This window comes from Oncorhynchus mykiss, chromosome 10 (assembly GCF_013265735.2).
Source record: "Oncorhynchus mykiss isolate Arlee chromosome 10, USDA_OmykA_1.1, whole genome shotgun sequence".
Taxonomy (NCBI): domain Eukaryota; kingdom Metazoa; phylum Chordata; class Actinopteri; order Salmoniformes; family Salmonidae; genus Oncorhynchus; species Oncorhynchus mykiss.
Window position 1 is genome coordinate 81,927,687 of NC_048574.1, and position 15,127 is coordinate 81,942,813.

Consider the following 15,127-nt stretch of genomic DNA (forward strand, 5'->3'; position numbering starts at 1 on the left):
AGGCGGCAGGTAGCCTAGTGGTTAGAGTGTTGGGGCGGCAGGTAGCCTAGTGGTTAGAGTGTTGGGGTGGCAGGTAGCCTCGTGGTGGCAGGTAGCCTCGTGGTGGCAGGTAGCCTCGTGGTTAGAGTGTTGGGGCGGCAGGTAGCCTAGTGGTTAGAGCATTGGGGCGGCAGGTAGCCTAGCGGTTAGAGCGTTGGGGCGGCAGGTAGCCTAGCGGTTAGAGCGTTGGGGCGGCAGGTAGCCTAGTGGTTAGAGTGTTGGGGCGGCAGGTAGCCTAGTGGTTAGAGCGTTGGGGAGGCAGGTAGCTTAGTGGTTAGAGCGTTGGGGAGGCAGGTAGCTTAGTGGTTAGAGTGTTGGGGCGGCAGGTAGCCTAGTGGTTAGAGTGTAGAGGAGGCAGGTAGCCTAGTGGTTAGAGTGTTGGGGCGGCAGGTAGCCTAGTGGTTAGAGTGTTGGGGCGGCAGGTAGCCTAGTGGTTAGAGCGTTGGGGAGGCAGGTAGCTTAGTGGTTAGAGCGTTGGGGCGGCAGGTAGCCTAGTGGTTAGAGTGTTGGGGCGGCAGGTAGCCTCGTGGTGGCAGGTAGCCTCGTGGTTAGAGTGTTGGGGCGGCAGGTAGCCTAGCGGTTAGAGCGTTGGGGTGGCAGGTAGCCTAGTGGTTAGAGTGTTGGGGCGACAGGTAGCTTAGTGGTTAGAGTGTTGGGCCAGTATCTGAAAGGTTGCAAGATCGAATCCCCGAGCTGATAAGGTAAAAATCTGTTGTTCTGAACAAGGCAGTTAACCCACTGTTCCTAGACCAGTTAACCCACTGTTCCTATACCAGTTAACCCACTGTTCCCCGGTAGGCCGTCATTGTAAATAAGAATTTGTTCTTAACTGACTTTCCTAGTTAAAAAAATAAACGCTTCCACAAAAATAATATTTGTGGGAGACATTTTACAAACTCTTAAATTAAAGGCAACAAAATAAACATTCATATATGTTGTCTTCTGGCTCGTCCTCCTTATCAAAGGTTAGTAGTTCCGTCAACAATATGACGTTCCTCCCTTCTCTTTCCTCGTTGACTTCCGGGTCTGTAACCGATAGTCTACCCCACGGTATAAACCACGGACCCGCTGCGGATGGGGAGGGAGTAACAGAGTAACGTGCCCACGGTGCACCTCCTTCAATAGACAATTCTATAAATTATTATTTCACGGGTCAGAGACGGCAGCGGAGGGACGCGCACTATCACACGCCCGCGCACACAGAGCGTTACCAGGGGGTCCTGTCAATCACAGAGCGAACGTGTGTGTGTGTGTGTGTGTGTGTGTGGGTACATGTGACCAACCGGGTGTGTGTGTATTGTTGTGTATTGTTGTGAAATTGTTAGATATTACTTGTTAGATATTACTGCACTGTTGGAGCTAGAAACACAAGCATTTCATTACACCGGCAATTACATCTGCTAAACATGTGTACGTGACCAATACATTTTTATTTGTATTTGACAGAACCTGGGCTTAACAAGGGTCTGAACTTGGACCTGTTGTAGACGAAATTCACCCTCTCCAGAACCCGTTGGATTAGCGCCATGAGACGGGTTGAGAGACAGAAAACCCCGAACTACTAACGACCTACATACAGGTAAACTGGTCTTATTAATAGACAAGCTTTAACTGCGCAATTAGACGCTCAAACCCACGTTCTCCAAACATAAAATGTCGAAGTTACTCCGGACGTCAAAATGTGTCAACGTGTTGTTGTTTTTCCTGCTACTCTGCATTGTTTCGTCATCAGCATCTAGAACAGCTTCGACGCTCCGTGATTCTAATCTGGAACTCTTATCGGGACGGACGTGACAACATTCTAACTATAATTACATTCCGTCGTTTGGTGTTTTGGTTTTTTGACGGTGGGTTGAGATCTGGTGACTGATATATGACCATTGGCGTATGGTTTACATGGGTTTTCATCTTCCTCAAAACACCATTCAGTGACCACTGGTGTCCTGTACGATGGGATGGGGGCATTCAAATCAAATCCAATGTTATTAATCACACGCGCCGAATGCAACAGGTGTTTTACGGTGAAATGCCCGAACCAACAATTCAGTTGAAAAAAAAATACGGATAAGAAATAAAAGTAACAAGTAATTAAAGAGCAGCAGTAACATAACAATAGTGAGACTATATACAGGGGGGTACCGGTACAGAGTCAATGTGCGGTTAGTTGAGGTAATATGTACATGTAGGTAGAGTTAATTAAGTGACTATGCATAGATGACAACGACAGAGAGTAGCAGCTGCATTGAAGAAGGGGAGGGGGGAGGGGGGGGGGGGGGGGGGAATGTAAATAGTCTGAGTAGCCATTTGATTAGGTGTTCAGGAGTCCTATGTCTTGGGGATAGAAGCTGTTCAGAAGCATTGCCATCCATAGACATAGTGGCCAAAATAATGGCCTGCAACAGCAGCATGACCCTAAGAATGAGGAGATTGATTCATTAACTCAGGAGCAACACCTGCTTTCAATATACTTTGTCTCCGTCAATTACTCAAGTGTTTCCATTATGTTGGCAGATACCAAGCTAGGCTTAGATTTCCCCCTCTCTATACCCTCCCTGTCTATACCCTCCCTGTCTTTACCCTCCCTGTCTATTCCCTCCCTGTCGTTACCCTCCCTGTCTATACCCTCCCTCTCTTTACCCTCCCTGTCTATTCCCTCCCTGTCGTTACCCTCCCTGTCATTACCCTCCCCCTCTATACCCTCCCCCTCTATACCCTCCCTGTCTATACCCTCCCTGTCTTTGCCCTCCCTGTCTATACCCTCCCTGTCTATACCCTCCCTGTCTATACCCTCCCTGTCTATACCCTCCCCGTCTATACCCTCCCTGTCTATACCCTCCCTGTCATTACCCTCCCCCTCTATACCCTCCCTGTCTTTACCCTCCCCCTCTATACCCTCCCTGTCTTTACCCTCCCTGTCTATACCCTCCTTTTCTATACCCTCCCTGTCGTTACCCTCCCTGTCTATACCCTCCTTGTCTATACCCTCCCTGTCTATACCCTCCCTCTCTTTACCCTCCTTGTCTTTACCCTCCCTGTCTATACCCTCCCTGTCTATACCCTCCCTGTCGTTACCCTCCCTGTCGTTACCCTCCATGTCTATACCCTCCCTGTCTCTACCCTCCCTGTCTATACCCTCCTTGTCTATACCCTCCCTGTCTATACCCTCCCTCTCTTTACCCTCCTTGTCTTTACCCTCCCTGTCTATACCCTCCCTGTCTATACCCTCCCTGTCGTTACCCTCCCTGTCTTTACCCTCCCTGTCTATACCCTCCTTTTCTATACCCTCCCTGTCGTTACCCTCCCTGTCTATACCCTCCTTGTCTATACCCTCCCTGTCTATACCCTCCCTCTCTTTACCCTCCTTGTCTTTACCCTCCCTGTCTATACCCTCCCTGTCTATACCCTCCCTGTCGTTACCCTCCCTGTCGTTACCCTCCATGTCTATACCCTCCCTGTCTCTACCCTCCCTGTCGTAATTAAAGTGAGAGGAAGTCGTGTGAAGAGACACACACACACTCAGAGGAAGGCGTACACACAGGCCATCTAGGGAGGTCCGTTTCATTTAGCTCTCTGCAGAGCACCGTGGGGTTCAAAGGTTATTCAGTCACACAAATCCTATTACCTCTCCTTCTGTAGACCGGAGGCCCAGTCCTGAACCCCACAACCAGATGAAAGCGAGAGAAGGTTCTGTCGGTTTCTATACACCTCCCTCCCCCCCCCCTTCGCATCCCTCAACACGTGTTATCGCGCATTACATTATCAATGAATGAAATATATTTGCATTGACGTATAGGGACCGGGCATCCTTTCACAATACAACATTATCCATCATGATAATCACAACTCTTACAATCAATCACCGTAAAGAAACAAGAAGAGGTTAGTCAAAGTAAATAATCGATTGTTTGGCTAAATCGAAGAACTTAAAATACACGACATAGACTATATTACGGGCTACTTTCAGTAATACGTAATGGGTTTATAACGGTGTCATGGTTGTGTAATGAATGCAGTGACGCGACGTTGTTGAGACCGGCACAAATGAATAGGCCAGTTAGAAGCGAGGGGGGCCTATAATAACACGTCGTATTACGTGACAGGCCTAACCACGCCTGTTAGTACAGTTAGTACCTGACGCCCCTTTACGCGTGGCGTCGTAAATAATGAGCACCATTTTGGAATGTCTATACACGTCATAATAATGACAACAACAAAAAAACGGACGTTTGTATCAAAATGTCACCTCAGCGGGTTTCCGGTATGGAATTGATGCGCGTGAGGTTCGATCGCCTTGTTCTTCTGTGTTGCCGTAGTTTAACATAAAAAACCCACAGTTAAGACAACCCTGTTGGTTTTTATGAATATTCTGAACCAATATTAATTTAGGAGGAAGGGGGGGGGGGGGGGGAAACGACGCTTAGACCTGGTTTCACTTAAACTCACTATATGTCTTTAGTGGTATCAATAGAATCTAAGGGGGTTTCTGTAAAGTTGGAGTAGGTAGGCCTAGTTTTGAGTTTTAAAAAAATGCAGATATTTATTTAGATAATCAACCGTCGTTAGAACCCAGAGAATATATATATTGATCACTATTACTAATATAACTAATCGATAACTATTGCTAATGTTGGCGCTGTTTACCACCCCCCCCCCCCCCCCCCCCAAAAAAAAAAATAGATTGCAACGGAAAAAGCACCTCAGACCACAAGAGAAGTAGGAACTTCGATCAGTTGTTGCAGATGTGTGTGTTTGTCACGAGCATGCAAATTCAAGAATTTAAAATTAGACTATTTTAAATGTTATAAAAAGTGCAACCCGGAAGGCAAGACAACAACACGTGCATCATTTTTTTTTTGGTTTGGCCAGTATAAATATGTCTAGACTAGAGGCTATGTTATAACATGCAATGGCGACACTATCAGACATTTTCACATTTTTCTCAAACATACTTTAAAAAAAAATATATATATATATATATATATTAAGCAACGAATCGAAAATGAACTGATGTCTGTTATCGCTAATATGTATTCCCTCTGAATCAACACAATAGGATTCATACACATTTAACTAGGGGGTCCTTTTGTTTTCTTTTTAAACGTGTCAAACCTGTATATTATAATTTTTTTGTCATAATCTCGACATAATTTGAAGCATCAAAAATAATTAAGTATAATTAGGAAGAGCTATTTGTAGCCTACATTCAAATGAATGATATGAAAAAGCCGAACCCGAGTCGGGGACCATGGTAACGCGTGAACACAGTAAACACGGTAAACGTTTCAGCAGATCACGCTCTGATTTAGGATGTAAATATTACAGTCGACAACAACAAGAGACTCAATATATTCCATGACACCAGTGAGGCGACTTGGTTAAAGCGTTTGTGTGTGTGTGTGTGTGTGTGTGTGTGCCTGTGTGCGTGTGGCTTGCAGAGGCCCTTTCTCCACTGTTGCGTGCGTTTGTGTGTGAAGACAAGACCTTCACCCCACCCAATGAGCCTCTGTCCTCTCCTCGACAGACTGCTGTGATTGATCCTGTATTTTGTACAGTGCATTGACACCATACACGTGGGTAATACTGATATAACCCCCCCCCCCCCCCTCTCTCAATGTGTGCTCATGTCCCCCCCTCCTCCCTATAAAATGGAGAAATACATATGAACAGATGCATAGATTAGATTAGCCGAGTTTGAGATTAACCGAACTAGATTAGCCACTTGTTCAGATTCCCAAAATCATATTTAACATCTGCCAAGTCATCCTAGCAGCACACCTGTCGCAGGTCTGTCTTCTGTACGCGTCACGCGTCACGCGTAAAACACCTACTATACCGTCAAAAAATAAAAAAACAAACACACACGAATCGACTTCATAAAACACCGACTTTTATCATCTGCATATAACACAAGTCTGAACGTTACACAACGGCCTTAAAGCAATGCGGAATATATACAGGATGCATCAATTACTGAATTCAAGAACAGCCCCAATGCAAACTATAAGTAAGTAGCCTGACAACACTGACTGTATCTAGAGTCTGGCTGGTTGAAACGTCTCTTGGAGAATCTCTGCCTGCTCACCAAAAACATGTGCTACACGCGCCACTTAAAAAATATAGGCCCCTTAATTAAAAAAAAGTTCAATCGGAAATCGAGTTAAATTACTTCAGAAAAAGTTATAGATTGAACGTCAACAAAAAAATTAACTCACCCTGTTGGAAACTTCACATTGGAGAAAACTGAAGCCAAAGCTAAAAACGCATTCCTGTTTGACAATGATAATATCGTTGTGTGGTAATACTTCATCATTAGTAAGTCGCCTAAAAGCGTCAGGTCTATGAGAGTTGTTAGCATAGAGAGAAGCAGCCAACGGCCCTTACCTACCTGCTCGTCCCGGCCTCAACACATGACCCTCGGCCTCTACTTCCATTCTGCTCCCGTTGGGCTTGGAGCTGGGCGGGGGAAGCGATGGATGTGTGGGGGGGTGTTGGGGTGGGGGGGGGTAGAAAGAACAAAAAACTTTTCTCTAACGCTTCCCCTCTTCCTCCTCTCTCCCTCCTCACACACTTTTTTTTCTCCTTTCTCTCTTTTCTCTCTCTCGCAACAGTAACTTTTGGTGAGTTGTATAAAGGGGTGAAATAATTCGACCCTTCCGCTCCCTATTGCGACACTGCACAGGGCGCAGTGATCTGAGACTAAACACTTTAGGTGGAAAGGCCTTGGAGGGGAGCGTGAAATGATCACACCGAGAGGGAGTCAAAAGAGCCGCGCTCTCAATGTGCGCTCATGTCCCCCCCTCCCCCTCCCCCTCTTTCACTCTCTCTCTCTTTCCTACACACGCACGAACGCACAACGAGACACACAATGGTATCAATATACACACACACACACTGGCACGTCACACGCACACACGTGCACCTGCAAGGCTGTGGTCCCCACGCGCTTGCGCATCTGTCACGGATTTCCACTTTACCAAACTACCCCCCCCCCCCCCCCCATCTCTCTCTGCCTCTCACCAGCCTTCCCCATGATACTCTCTCTATCCAACGGCCAACGAACACAACGTTAAACGCGACTCGTCGTTGAGTCGACTGCTTGTAGTAATGGCACAGACGAATGAATGACGGCAACAACTGTCTGTCATCCGGATCCTGCACTTTTAGGAAAAAAATAACCGATTTTGGGGTGGGGTGGGGGCACTGATCCTAGATCGGTACCTATAGGGGGGGAAACTTCTAGCTCTTCTCAGCGTCATCACCCACCTGTTGTTGTTAAAGCACGACAACTTTTGAGCCTCGATCCCCTTTGAGACTGTCGCCTAGTGGTTTATAAATACCTCAGACTACCTCTGACTACGTTATAGTGTTCTGATCTACAGGCACCGTGTGTGTGTGTGTGTGTGTGTGTGTGTGTGTGTGTGTGTGTGTGTGTGTGTGTGTGTGTGTGTGTGTGTGTGTGTGTTTATTAGGCGTATAGACTGTACCCTGTGTTAACGTGCTGGTTAGTTTGGCTTTGAACTGAAGCCCGGTCCATGTCAGGAGAGGAAGAACTCAACGTATTATTAGGTATGTAAATCAACCATGACTTGGCCTTAGAGCAGCAACGAGAGAGTAGGGAGGCATCAGACAGACGTGTGTTTCTCTCTCTCTCTCTCTCTGTCGCTGTCTCTCTCCTCTACCCTCTCTCTGTCTCTCTGTCTCTCATTCTCTCTCTGTCTCTGTCTGTCTCTCTCTCCTCTCTCTCTCTCTGTCTCTCTCTGTCTTTCTCTCTGTCTCTCTCTGTCTCTCTCTCTCTCTCTCACTCTCACTCACTCTCTCTCTGGAAAACATCATCAGAGCGCTGGTCGGTTGGTAGTTCGGGTCCCAGGGTTCACGAGCGACACAGAGACAATTGAGTGCAGAACAAAGCGTTGAGACAGCGACCAATTTTACTCGCCTTGTCTCGCTCTGCTCCCCCCCCCCCCCCCCCCCCCCTCCGCGACCCTGACCCTTCTGCCTCCCGCGACAACGGGGCGGGCGAAACAAAACACGACATAAATAGCGACGTTTTGTCTTTTTTTTTAAATGTATTTTATTCATAGTGACGTTTAAGAAGCCATTCACCAGAGCGCAATAAGACAGAAAATATATTGACTTGATGTCATTGTGACGTCGTTTCCTTGTCGTAAATACCGTGTAAATTTTTTTTGAAAAACACCTTGTAAAATATCGTTTTTTTTTGGTTTGTTGTTGTTGTTGTTTCAATATCAATTATTCATTCAATCAATACTTGTAAATAATTGAAATCAATCATCAAAATGAGTAATATTGTGACTGAGATGTGTGCATCGTGTTATACCAGACAGTTAAAACCTCTCTAAAGGCTGTTTAAACACCTTGCATGGATATTTATAAAGACATAAAGAAGCACTTAAACACAATATTCAATTCACTCTTTCACTCTTACACAATATGCCCATAAACTCAGAACCCTCCATTGGTGTCTTTGGCTCTGAAGTGACCTCTATTGGAGTTGTCTCCCTGAACAGAACAACAACATTAAAACAACCGTTATTCGGCCTACATAAAAAAACAGACAGGAGTTTGTGAAGTGCAAACAAACCGTCCGTTTCTTTCTCCGCCTAGTTTAGGAGAGGAGGATCATTTACGTTTATGATTTTATAGTGATGTCATTTCTACTTCTCGGCATAACAAAGCGCATGTTTATTTTATTTTTATTTTACCTTTATTTAAACTAGGCAAGTCAGTTTAAGAACAAATTCTTATTTTCAATGACGGTCTAGAAACAGTGGGTTAACTGTCGTAGGATATAGCAGAAGGACTAAAAAGGGGGGGAACATATAAAATATCTTCGATTAAAATAATACAAAACCCACTGCGTCAAAGTTGGAAAATATACTGATTATATTATTTTGTGAGAAAGAAAATATTTGATGATAAAAGTCGGGTCTTAACAGCCTTATTAAAACGGTTTTACAGCGTTTGAATCTTTTCTCTCTGCAGGCCACACATTAGTCAATTCTATAGGCCTTTATCCGAAAAACATACCAGGGATTTATTTTCAAACCATGAAAACATATAAGTGGTAATGTGTTAATAACTATTATTATTACCTATTCATTATTATTATTATTAGTACCATTATTATAGGGGTATATTTCGTTTTTGTTGCAATGATTTCGGATAACGAAACATGAAACAATTTCCTCTATATATAAATAAATAAATAATACTTAAAACATATCGTTTTTTATTTTTATCAAACGCTACAACGAGACAATAACTGAGTTTGCATCCAATTTTTTCTCATGTTCCTTCTGGGAGAAAGATCCTAAAATAAAATACTATTGGGGAGAGTAATACCCAATAACTGAACTGAATTTATAACATATGTTAACGTCATATAATCATGGTCCCGATACATTCACGTTTTTCTTGATCGATCAAATCAAATTGTGTTTATGACGTGCGCCGAATACAAAATCCCACCGACAGGACCTTACAGTCGCAAACGCTTCCTTTACAAGCCCTTAAACCAACAATGCAGTTTTAAGAGAAAATACCTAAAGAAAGAAAATAAAAGTAATAAATAATTAAAGTGCAGCATTAAAATAACAATAGTGAGGTTTATGTAAAGTGCTGGATCTCCACTGCGCATTTGCTGTCGCAGTGTAATTTAGGCCGATTTTGGATCCAAAACAGTCGCCTACAGTAGCTATGTCACATACAGATGAAACCCCTTCATTAATGTATTTAATGTAGGCCTGCGTATCATTCTACTTCATTCATGTATTTAATGTAGGCCTGCGTATCATTCTACTTCATTAATGTATTTAATGTAGGCCTGCGTATCATTCTACTTCATTCATGTGTTTAATGTAGGCCTGCGTATCATTCTACTTCATTCATGTATTTAATGTAGGCCTGCATATCATTCTACTTCATTCATGTGTTTAATGTAGGCCTGCGTATCATTCTACTTCATTCATGTATTTAATGTAGGCCTGCGTATCATTCTACTTCATTCATGTATTTAATGTAGGCCTGCGTATCATTCTACTTCATTCATGTATTTAATGTAGGCCTGCGTATCATTCTACTTCATTCATGTATTTAATGTAGGCCTGCGTATCATTCTACTTAATGCATTTAATGTAGGCCTGCACATCATTCTACTTCATTAGGACCACCTTTAGCCAGTAAATTCGCATTAGTTTGGGTGATATTAATTATTATTATTATTATTATTATTGTTTGTTGGTTTTCCTTTTATTTTTCTGGTTAATGAATGTGATTAGAGCGAGGCGGGGGTTGGGGTGGAAAGGGATATTGTTTCTGTGACCCCCCCGGTCTGACCGAGCGGAACCGGAAAGAATCGCATTAAGAGCGCGAGACAGAAGAACTAAAGGGAACAATTAGAAGAGAAACGTAAACAAAACAAATGCATACTTTGTTTGTTTGTGGGTCCTCGTCCGTCTCTGCGGCTTTCATCCAGCCGCCAGTCCTCAATATAAAGCGGTTTCAAAGGGGAAGTCTACACATGTTTTCGGTACCTACATTAACTTGCTAATGCAGCGCAATCATATCCTCAAACTGATACAGCCCAGCGGCAATGTACTCAATACATTTGTTGTGGTCGACAAAACATCACTTACACACTATAAACATATTGACTAATATATATATATATTATATAACATATAGGGTAATACTGTCTGAACCGTCTTTTTTCGGGATGTGAGGCCATTGTAATTTACAGAAGATGAAACACTATCTCTCTCTCACACACACACATACAGGCGCCTTCAGAGACTATTCATACCCCTCGATTTATTCCACATTTCGTTGTGTTACGACCTGAATTTAAAATTATATTGACTTTTGACACACACAATACCCCAATAATGACATCACAATACCCCAATAATGGCATCACAATACCCCAATAAAGACATCACAATACCCCCATAATGACAAAGTGAAAAACATGTTGTTGTTTTTTTAGACATGATTTTCAAATGTATTGAAAATGAAATACAGAAATGTCTTATTTACATAAGTATTTACAGCCCCCGAGTCAATATGTTGTAGAAGCACCTTTGGCAGCGATTACAGCTGTTGAGTCTTTCTGGATAAATATCTAAGAGCTTTGCAAACGTGGATTATTCTTATTAAAATTCTTCAAGCTCTGTCAAGTTTGTTGTTGATCATCGCTAGACAGCCATTTCCAAGTCTTGCCATAGATTTTCAAGACGATTTAAGTAAAAACTGTAACTAGGCAACTCAAGAACATTCGATTTCTTCTTGGTAAGCAACTCCAGTGTAGAATTGACCTTGTTTTGTAGATTATTGTCCTGCTGAAAGGTGAATTCCTCTCCCAGTGTCTGGTGTAAAAGCAGACTGAACCAGGTTTTCCTCTAGGATTTTGTCTGTTCTTAGCTCTGTTCTGTTTATTTTCATCCTGAAAAACTCGCCAGTATTTGCTGATGACAAGCATACCCATACCATGATGCAGCCACCACCATGCTTGAAAATAAGGAGGCAGTTACTCAGTGATGTGTTGTGTTGGATTTGCCCCAAACATGAGGCTTTGCATTTAGGCTAGAAAGTGTCTTCCTTTGTAGATGTTTTTTTTTTACATCCCCCTATATCCCCCAGTAGACCAGCCTATATCCCCCAGTAGACCAGCCTATATCCCCCAGTAGACCAGCCTATATCCCCCAGTAGACCAGCCTATATCCCCCAGTAGACCAGCCTATATCCCCCAGTAGGCCAGCCTATATCCCCCAGTAGACCAGCCTATATCCCCCAGTAAACCAGCCTACATCCCCCAGTAGGCCAGCCTATATCCCCCATTAGACCAGCCTATATCCCCCAGTAGACCAGCCTATATCCCCCAGTAGACCAGCCTATATCCCCAGTAGACCAGCCTATATCCCCAGTAGACCAGCCTACATCCCCCAGTAGACCAGCCTATATCCCCCTATATCCCCTTGTAGACCAGCCTATATCTCCTTGTAGACCAGCCTATATCCCCCAGTAGACCAGCCTATATCCCCCAGTAGACCAGCCTATATCCCCCAGTAGGCCAGCCTATATCCCCCAGTAGACCAGCCTATATCCCCCAGTAGACCAGCCTATATCCCCCAGTAGGCCAGCCTATATCCCCCATTAGACCAGCCTATATACCCAAGTAGACCAGCCTATATCCCCAGTAGACCAGCCTATATCCCCAGTAGACCAGCCTATATCCCCAGTAGACCAGCCTATATCCCCAGTAGACCAGCCTATATCCCCAGTAGACCAGCCTATATCCCCAGTAGGCCAGCCTATATCCCCAGTAGGCCAGCCTATATCCCCAGTAGACCAGCCTATATCCCCAGTAGACCAGAAAATATATCCCCCAGTAGACCAGCCTATATCCCCCAGTAGACCAGCCTATATCCCCAGTAGACCAGCCTATATCCCCAGTAGACCAGCCTATATCCCCCAGTAGACCAGCCTATATCCCCCAGTAGACCAGCCTATATCCCCCAGTAGACCAGCCTATATCCCCCAGTAGACCAGCCTATATCCCCCCAGTAGACCAGCCTATATCCCCCAGTAGACCAGCCCAACAGGGGTCTATCTCACCCACAGCTCCACAGTCGGCTAGCACAGGAAGTCCCCCGGTAGACCAGCCTATATCCCGCAGTAGACCAGCCTATATCCCCCAGTAGACCAGCCTATATCCCCCAGTAGACCAGTCTATATCCCCCAGTAGACCAGCCTATATCTCCCAGTAGACCAGCCCAACAGGGGTCTATCTCAGCCACAGCTCCACAGTCGGCTAGCACAGGAAGTCCCCCGGTAGACCAGCCTATATCCCCCAGTAGACCAGCCCAACAGGGGTCTATCTCAGCCACAGCTCCACAGTCGGCTAGCACAGGAAGTTCCCCAGTAGACCAGCCTATATCTCCCAGTAGACCAGCCTATATCCCCCAGTAGACCAGCCCAACAGGGGTCTATCTCAGCCACAGCTCCACAGTCAGCTAGCACAGGAAGTCCCCCAGTAGACCAGCCCAACAAGGGTCTATCTCAGCCACAGCTCCACAGTCGGCTAGCACAGGAAGTCTGGCCACTAGATTGAAAAGTGAGGAACGTTATTTATCCATGACACGTTTTGTGACACCACTCCGCACCGGGTCTATTTGTATGTAAAGGTAAACATCTTGCCGTGACCATTCGACAAGAGAGGACAAGGGTCTCCCGTGACTAGCTTTATACTCATGAGACACACACACACACACACTCCTGTCAATGTGGTTTTACTCACAGGAGACAAGACGTGTTGTGCAGGCATTGTTGGTGTGTGTGTGTGTGTGTGTGTGTGTGTGTGTGTGTGTGTGTGTGTGTGTGTGTGTGTGTGTGTGTGTGTGTGTGTGTGTGTGTGTGTGACGGACGAGCGGGCGGGCGGGAGGACGGACGGACGGACAAAGATCGCACAATACACAGACAACAAAGACTGGTCCTCAGTCTAGAGACCAAAGAATGGTCCTCAGTCTAGAGACCTCAGTCCTCAGTCTAGAGACCAAAGAATGGTCCTCAGTCTAGAGACCAAAGAATGGTCCTCAGTCTAGAGACCAAAGAATGGTCCTCAGTCTAGAGACCAAAGAATGGTCCTCAGTCTAGAGACCAAAGAATGGTCCTCAGTCTAGAGACCAAAGAATGGTCCTCAGTCTAGAGACCAAAGAATTGTCCTCAGTCTAGAGACCAAATAATGGTCCTCAGTCCACAGACCAAAGAATGGTCCTCAGTCCACAGACCAAAGAATGGTCCTCAGTCTAGAGACCAAAGAATGGTCCTCAGTCCACAGACCAAAGAATGGTCCTCAGTCCACAGACCAAAGAATAGTCCTCAGTCCACAGACCAAAGAATAGTCCTCAGTCTAGAGACCAAAGAATGGTCCTCAGTCCACAGACCAAAGAATGGTCCTCAGTCCACAGACCAAAGAATAGTCCTCAGTCTAGAGACCAAAGAATAGTCCTCAGTCTAGAGACCTCAGTCCTCAGTCTAGAGACCTCAGTCCTCAGTCTAGAGACCAAAGAATGGTCCTCAGTCTAGAGACCAAAGAATGTTCCTCAGTCCACAGACCAAAGAATGGTCCTCAGTCTAGAGACCAAAGAATAGTCCTCAGTCTAGAGACCTCAGTCCTCAGTCTAGAGACCATAGAATGGTCCTCAGTCTAGAGACCAAAGAATGGTCCTCAGTCTAGAGACCAAAGAATGGTCCTCAGTCTAGAGACCATAGAAGGGTCCTCAGTCCACAGATGAGTCCATCTAAATTATAATTATTGTTTGCTATCTTCTAAATTCTGTCCCACCTGACTTAACACACCTTTTAGGATGGCTTAGACTTCAGATTAGTATTTATTCGACACAAATGACAACAATCATGGGTCAAATGCTGCCCATATCAGAATAGCTTCTCCTGAAAATCCTTATTTTTTTTCTCTCTCCCCTCTCCCAGGAATAGACAAGAGTCCTTCAAAAGTGCATGGACCACAGAACAACGCCCCCCCCCCAAAAAAAAACAACACAACACAACAGTACCCAGACACACTAAGCACCAATAAATGAGGACAATGATGTGCTTCTTATGGCTCCTTCTCTGTCTCCAATAAGAATCCTTGTCAGGCAGAACCGACACTTTGGAATGTCTGATTGGAAATAACGGAAGACCACACACACACACACACACACACAAAAAAAAAAATGCTCGAGACGCTATTCCATCTTTACCAGGCCACTGGTTTGAATTGGCGCATATCTCCCGACGTTCAGCGCGTCTTTCACATCGAGGCATCTCCACCTAGAAACTATAACGGGTAAATGACGCTCAATAGATGGGACAGAAATCAGACAGCCGCATCGCAATTTACCTGGAGGTATTGGGAGGTATTCTGACCTGCATCTCATAGAGAGACAGAGAGAGAGACGGAGGGGGAGAGACGGAGAGAGGGGGAGAGAGAGAGAGAGACAGAGGGAGAGACAGAGGGAGAGACAGAGACGGAGGGGGAGAGAGAGAGAGAGAGAGAGGGAGAGACGGA

The 15,127-nt window shown here is 45.0% G+C and overlaps 1 protein-coding gene and 1 long non-coding RNA gene across 3 annotated transcripts in view; one reads left to right on the forward strand and one right to left on the reverse strand.

The window, feature by feature from the left end:
• Positions 1–6,524, reverse strand: part of pax-5 (Pax-5 protein) — a 132,514-nt gene extending 125,990 nt beyond the window's left edge. Inside the window, exon 1 of one of the 2 annotated variants that reach the window (XM_036989322.1) lies at positions 6,425–6,524. In XM_036989322.1, coding sequence (XP_036845217.1) covers positions 6,425–6,470 — 46 coding nt within the window. In that variant the 5' untranslated portion in view covers positions 6,471–6,524. Of the gene's footprint in view, positions 1–6,423 lie in introns of both variants that reach the window. The other variant, NM_001124682.1, reaches the window with a different exon arrangement.
• On the forward strand, positions 1,459–14,601 carry LOC118936822. Its single transcript, XR_005034276.1, has 2 exons — positions 1,459–1,618; positions 14,548–14,601. It is a non-coding gene; the product is annotated as an uncharacterized LOC118936822 (long non-coding RNA).
• The last annotated feature ends 526 nt before the right edge of the window (positions 14,602–15,127 follow it).